The following is a 7,613-nucleotide window of genomic DNA, read 5'->3' on the forward strand; positions in this document are numbered from 1 at the left end:
AGCAAGGCAGCTGGGAGGAGGGAGAGCAAGGCAGCTGGGAGGAGGGAGGGCAAGGCAGCTGGGAGGAGAGAGAGCAAGGCAGCTGGGAGGAGGGAGGACAAGGCATCTGGGAGGAGGGAGAAAGGCAAAGAGCTTTTGAAAGTGAAAGGCCTGAGGACAAGATACAGTCTCTCAGGGCAGGTCTCCAGGATCCACTCTCTTCAGCTAAGACCCACCTCTTTGTTCCTGAGTTGCCTTCATTTCCAAATAGGCCTACAGATGGTGAGCTCACAAACTGCTTAATCTACTGAGGCCAGAGCCCTCTCCATCCACTCACTCCATAGAGCCTTACCTCTGAATACTGAGGAACTGAGAACAAGCCTGAAGTTGAAACATCTGAGCCTCATAGAGGACCTTTCAGACCCAAACCATAACAATGACTGAAATTTTAAAGTAATGTATATATTTATATTCAACAGGAATATGACCTTGTGGATCATCACTGCAAAGTGGAAGAGTGTAGTAACTAGAATTTGATGAGAATTTAAACTGGGCTTTCCTAGAAACCAGAAGGGTTAGAACAGAAAGGGTGGCAAAGCTAGATACATTCAAAGCTGGCTTCTAACACCAAGTTTAAAACTTCTTCAAAAGGAAGCCCTTAGGAGCAGGGAGCCTGGGGAGGAGAAGCTCCTGTACTGGGCAGAGCTTCAAACTCCACCCTCCCAGTGATGCACTTCCTTCAACAAAGCCACACTTCCTGATAGGGCCACTCCCCTGGCCAAGCGTATTCAAACCACCACAGTGGGCAACCGCACGCATATGGTTAGATGAGTCCAGAACAGTGTAGAAAATGTCCACAGCTCTGCAGCTGTTCCGTGTGTCATGTCTTTGGCTTGTTAAGCAGAAAAACGAAGGGTGGCATCCCATTTATCACAGGTGCAGGAATACTCCTTTTCCTAAAGAAAGGCTGTCTTTAAGAAATCTAAAATTTGCGTTACTTCAGTAAATTTTAAAGCATGTGTCCATGTCCGCATATTACTGGAGTGCTTCTGTGAGTTCGTAACAGGCCTGTGAGAGAGGGAGCACATGAAGACAGAGTCCCCAGGCAGCATGGCAGGTCCTCTTCTGCCCTAGGGGCAAAGCGTTTTGTTTCAGGTCCACCTCTGCTGAACCCTTCCTGTCCACAGCTGCTTGGTCCCACTAGAAGCACCTGGGAAGCAGGCCATGCTCCCCATCAGATGTCACGGACTTCAGAGAAGGCTATTAATTTGGGCAATGTTCATCATGTTCATGAACTGTTCCATGCACTGCAGCAGCTAATATTATGGGTCACTTAAAGCAAGGGATGGAAACTAAGTCCCTTAAAGCACATTTGGTGATTAGATAGAGAAGACGTTTACAATGAGTTAGATGTAAAAGACAGTGTTCACTTATTATTCTATATGTTATATATTATTTATTAAAACCACATTTTCATATTCACATTATATTTTTTGAGACAGGGTTTCTCTGTGTAGCTCTGGCTGTCCTGGAACTCACTCTGTAGACCAGGCTGGCCTCAAACTCAGAAATCCACCTGCCTCTGCCTCCCAAGTGCTGGGATTAAAGGTGTGTGCCACCACGCCTGGCTTCATATTCACATTATATTTTAAATTAATTTTAACTTACAATTAAAATAATAAAAGAACAGACATGACCTAAAATATAATATCATTATTTTTTTTAATTTTCTTAAGAGGGCATAGATGATGGCTTAGCTAAGAGCACCTACTATTGCACAAGCCCAGGTCATTTCCTAGAATCAACACTGCAGGCTTTTAGCTAACCATAACTCCAGACCTGGGGAAAGCCAATGACCTCCCCAGTCACCTGGCCCATAGTACACACATGTACATGGAGACAAAACACTCAAAGACATTAAATAAATAAACCTAAATGGTTTTGTTGTTGTTGTTGTTGTTTTGTTTTTTTAGTTTCAAAAAGCCCGGAAATACTCACTTAAAAGTACTATGCCAAAGATCCAGCACAGCCAGCATTGTAGGGTTCATCGCGTTCAAGTGATCCCTAATGTAACTACATGCAGAGAGGAAAGACCTCCTCCATGGCTTTGGCAAGACCTCCATTCTGAAACAAAGAGAAAAACTGAGTTATCTTCCCTAAAAATCAAAAGGAGCATTGGCCTGGGCATTTGGCTCAGTAGTAGAGCACTTACCTAGATCACCCAAGGTCCTATGTTTAGTCCTAAGCACTACAAAAAGTATTTTTTTTATATTAAAGATATATTTTGAGTAATAATCATTTTTGTTCTAATATCATCTCTTAGAAATTACAAAATATGCCCCAACACATATGTAGCAGATGTGCAGCTTGCTCTTCATCTGGGTCCCCCAACAACTGGAGCAGGGGTTGTCTCTGAACCTGTTGCCTGCCTATGGATCCCATTCTCCTAACTGGTCTGCTTTGTCTGGCCTCAGTGGAAGAGAATGCACCTAGCCCTGCAGAGATGTGCCAGGGGCAGGGGCAGGGGGGACTGGGAGGAGACAGGGACGGGGGCTGTGATCAGGATGCAAAGTAAATAAATTAATAAAAAAAGTAGTAGAAATTGCAAAATATGTAATTATATCCTACAATATATACTCTATGGTTAGCATAACTTAATCTTGACAATAATTATGAAGTTTGTTTTAAATATTTAACATAGAAGGTATTCTTGTCTCTAAATACTTGATCCTATTAAATCTGTAAATAGTGTACAATGATCAAATGCAAACAATGGGAAGCTAGTTTTTCTAAATGAAGACTACGGCTTCACTTCAGTTGCTTTGATATAATACTCTGACAAAAGGCAATGTAAGAGAAAGAGAAAGTTTTCAGTTTACAACTCTAAATTGTAGCCCACTGTAGAAGGAAAGTCACAGAGGAAGAAGCTCAGAACAACTATTGCATCATATGCAATCAAGAGCAAAGAGACAATGTGTGCATGCTGAAGAGTTGAGGGCCCCATCCAGAGAACAGTGTCACCAACAGTGGGCTAGTATTCTTACATACATGAACAGCCAAGACAGTCCTCCACTGGCATGCTTATAGCACAACCTGAGATAGATAATTCTTTATTAGGACTCTCATCCTGGTGATTCTAGATTGTCAAATTGACAGTTAAAACCAACTAGTACAAATTATACATATATATGTATATATATAATGTTAGTACAATTTCATTATAATTTAAAATCATATTTAAATCTTTCATACATATGATTGCTAATTCCCATTTCTAAATATTTGAACCTATTGAGTCCATATATAACTTAAAATATCAAATGCAAACAATAGCCAGATAGCCTTTATTATAAAGACTCTTAATATCAGGATATACAACATTTAAATTTTTTGCTTTATTTTTCAAAATAAGGATATAGTCCAATTTGCCTATAGAAATCCCCTTGACTTTTGTACCTGTCAATGTATAAGGATCATTTACAAATCACACACACACTATCATTCTTATTGGAAACATAGTTTTAAATATATTTACATATTTTCAACTATGTAAGAAATCCTCTGTGGGCTATCTTACCATAGTTAGACTTCTGGGATTTCTGGCTCTGTGATGCTAAAAAGCAATACATCTGGATTTGGATTTTATGCTGGGCTGGCTCTAAAGATGCTAGGCTGTGCACTGTGGAGTAGCCCACCATGCAGCTGGCAAGATGCCCATGAATGGACCTGTAACACACTGTATCACTAAGCTGTGGTACTCCATGGTCAGGTAAATCAAATGTATGTTTGATTTATAGTATTTTCAAGCATCTGTATATTTAAATATGTCCATAATTTTATCATCAATTTTATTTAAACACTTGATTTAAGCAGTCCATGATACTGTCCTGGTTGGAGGCCAGAAATGCTAGAAACATGAGGCAGTTTGTGATCCTTCATCTGGTTCCTGATGAGTTTGTGGCCACCTACTCAAAAGGGAGACTACTGCAGTAGCCTTGACAGGGCTCTGTAGTGGCTGTTAGGTGGGGTCACTTCTCTGGTTGAGTATGCCAAACTGAAAACCCAAGCTACAAAAACATGAATAGGTTAATTCAGTTGTGTGGCAACACATTTTGATAAAGAAACAACAACAAAACAAAAACTCTTACATTCAAAGAAAATGGAACATTTTCTGGACCTCATAGTCAGAAATAATAATGCACCTTAAGGTCACTTAAATTTAAGACTGCTATCCTACTGTGTGCTCAATCTATTTGTTTAATCTGCCTTTAAGAGAACGATGTAACAAACCTTAGATTTCTTATGTGATTAACTTTTACAATCTAAATTAATACATAGCTGTAATCTTAAATTATATACTCTTCCCAAGAGTAATGCACATGTTTGTATATGTTATGATAATAATTTAATAAAAATAAGAGAAAAAGTAGCCTTATAAGATTACTGTAAATATCCCTCATTATTGCCCCATGAGATGGTTTCTTTGTTGTCTAATAAAAAAGAGGGGGCAAAGCCCTTTATTTGGGACACACACAGGAACAAGAGAGAGAGAGAGAGAGAGAGAGACAGAGACAGAGACAGAGACAGAGACAGAGAGACAGAGAGAGAGACAGAGAGACAGAAAGAGAGATTTGCAAGACAACATTTAGGAAGCTCTTTTTTAGGGACAAGCTCACAGGGTCATACACAGAGACAGAGAGACACGAACACTCAGAATCATAAGATAGAATTCAGATACAGGCACAGGGTCACACTCATATAGCAGAAAGACAGAACAACAACAACAACAACAAAACCCATAGGAAGAGTAGAGTGGAGAATTCAAGTCTGGGCTTCCTTTTGATTAAATGACACCAAGGAGAAATGCGTTTGTTTATTTCCTTAATCTGACACCAACATACCATGGGTGATTGAGTTTACCAAAGTGTTCAGACTGAGCCACAATCAGACAGTCAATCACTCCACCAAAGAACCACTCCACAAGAAAGTGGAATTTCCTCTAGGAAGGCAGGCTTACCTTAAACCATATAAAAAGAAGGGGAAGTAATTAATTAGCCCTTTGATGAGTATGGTGGTTTGAGCATGATTGGCCCGGGAAGTGGCACTATTAGGAGGTATGGGCTTGTTAGAGTAAGTGTGTCATTGCCGATGTGGGCTTTGAGACCTTCATCCTAGCCACCTAGAAGACAGTCTGCTCCTAGCTTGCTTTGGATAAAGATGTAAGAACTCACAGGTCTTCCTGCATCAGGCCTGTCTGGACACGGCCATACTTCCTACCATGATGATAATGAGCTCTGAACCTCTGAACCCATAAGCCAGCCCCAATTAAATGTTGCCTTTATAAGAGTTGCCTAGGTCATGTTGTCTCTTCACAGCAATGGAAACCCTAATGAAGACAATGAAGTAATAGATTTTCCTCCCCATGGTTTTCACCTTAGCATAGTCCCTAGAGCTTCCCTGACCTTCTGTTGGGCCTGCCTGACTTTCCATGTGCTGACTCAGGAACTCTGGCTTTCTCACTCACTGGATTGCTAATGTACCTCCAAACACGCACACACGCGCATGCATACACACACACACACACACACACACACACACACACACACTACTTCTCTTTTTTCATTCTCCTCCTCTACTGAGAGTTACAGTTTGCACATCCTAGGTTTTTTCTTCTAAACCCTAGTAAAATGTCCTTAGGCTTCTTCTTTTTTTTTTTTTATTTTTTTATTAGATATTTTCTTTATGTACATATCATATGATTTCTCCTTTCCCAGTTTTCCCTCCAAAAAACAAACAAACAAACAAACAAAAACAACAAAAACAAACCCCTGTTGCCTTCCCCCTCCCCATGCTTGCCACCCCACCCTCTCCCACTTATTGGCCCTGGCATTCCCCTACACTGGGGCACAGAACCTTCACAGGGCCAAGGGCCTCTCCTCCCATTGATGTTTGACTTTCTTAGGCTTCTTTTTAATCCATTCCTTTCCATGGTGTCAGCTCTCAGAGCAGCAAACCTCAGTTGAACAGAAAGAAATTTTTCTACCCCTTCCCCTGCTTCCATCTCTACTCCATAAGCACCCAGTCTGGGAGTGATGACAGCTTCTCATGCTTAACTAGGAATGTTCTCATATAAAGCTGTGCCATTGTTGAAAAAAATTAAAATTATTCTAATCTATGTTTTATCTTTCAAATATTTAAGAGCTATACTCCTAAATACTACTTTTTCAGGAAAATGTGCAGTATTTTGTTTTACCATATGTTCTGAATCCATAAATAAATAAATCGAAATATTCTATGGATATATTTGGTCTTTTTCAATGTTGTCGATAATGTTTTTGTACAAACTGTCACCAAATTTTCATGCTTTACTACCTGAAGCCTGATCTACATGCTATGGAGACACAAGGCCATAGCAAATCCTTTCCACAAGAGTTGTGTCTTGTATGTTTGTTGAGTGAGTTTTTTGTTTATTTGGCTTTTGGTGTTTTTCTGAGACAGGGTTTCTCTGTGTAGCCCCAGTTTTCCTGGAACTTGGTCTGTAGACCAAGCTAGCATTGAACTCACAGAGATCTGCCTGCCTCTGCCTCCAGAGTGTCAGGATTAAAACTGTGTGCCACCAGTGCCTGGCTCACAACAGGATTTTTAATTTGGTCAGTTGGTTAGTTGGTACAGTTTTGTTTTGAGACAGGGACTCTCAGACTCACTTATGAGAAAACTATGTAGATATACTGTGTGAGTGTGTGTGTGTGTGTGTGTGTATGTGTACTTATAAACATAATTCTGAGAAAAGTAATTCTTCTAACATTAATCACTTAAACTGTGTTAGTTCTGTGTTAGTTCTGTAATAGAGAGAAATATATGCATTTATAAACATATATATTTAAATAAAATAATAAATATAGATAATATATTTATAACTATATAATATAAAATACATCTAAATTAAAGCACATATATGAAAAATATATATGCATATATGAGAAAATGAAAACATGAGGGGATCTCTTTTATTGGCAGTAGTTATATGTTGTTGGTCATAGAGAGTAAAAGCTATTAGGAAACATGCTCACTTACTCAGCACGGTGTGGTGGGAGTTCAGTTATCTTGCTATCATCCTCTTTTTCTCTGGGATCTTTTAAAACAAAGTCAACTAAGAAAAAAAATTGAGAAGTTTGGATAAATAATCTTAGATTAATTACAGCATATTTCTGAGAAAAATTCTATTAAGATTAATCACTTAAACCATGTTAGTTTTGTAATATAGAGAAATTTGTGCATTTATGAAGAAAATTTTGTGAGGAAAAAATCAATCAAATCTGTGTCTGTGTTCTCTTTCTTAACGTTGTGTTCCTATTGCTTCATTTGGAAATGATAACTGACTTTAATATTATATTTTCCTTTGTAGTTATTACATCAAAAGCACTCTTGCTGAATTGTAGGTCAGCAAAAAGAGGACATTTTCTTTCCCTGGAAAAGCACACATTGCCTTGTTGCATTTGAAATTGTGTAAGAGTGTCACACAGGCATAATAAAATCAGCACAGCAAGCTCCCTCTGCTCCTGTCTGCTGTGTCTTCAATCACAAATGGCTCCATTTTCCTGCCTGTCTTTCAAGATGCACTTTCTACAATGCAA

At 39.1% G+C, this 7,613-nt stretch overlaps 1 protein-coding gene across 4 annotated transcripts in view; it reads right to left on the minus strand.

Moving 5' to 3' along the window:
• Positions 1–7,613, minus strand: part of Dnah7 (dynein axonemal heavy chain 7) — a 254,194-nt gene that overhangs the window by 216,662 nt on the left and 29,919 nt on the right. For all 4 annotated transcript variants that reach the window (XM_031367445.1, XM_031367448.1, XM_031367446.1 and 1 more), the window contains 2 exons: positions 7,054–7,129; positions 1,978–2,103 (listed from right to left, as the gene is read on the minus strand). In XM_031367445.1, the coding sequence (XP_031223305.1) occupies positions 1,978–2,103; positions 7,054–7,129 (202 nt within the window). The remainder of the gene's footprint in view (positions 1–1,977; positions 2,104–7,053; positions 7,130–7,613) is intronic.

Source organism: Mastomys coucha, unplaced genomic scaffold, assembly GCF_008632895.1.
Source record: "Mastomys coucha isolate ucsf_1 unplaced genomic scaffold, UCSF_Mcou_1 pScaffold14, whole genome shotgun sequence".
Lineage (NCBI taxonomy): Eukaryota > Metazoa > Chordata > Mammalia > Rodentia > Muridae > Mastomys > Mastomys coucha.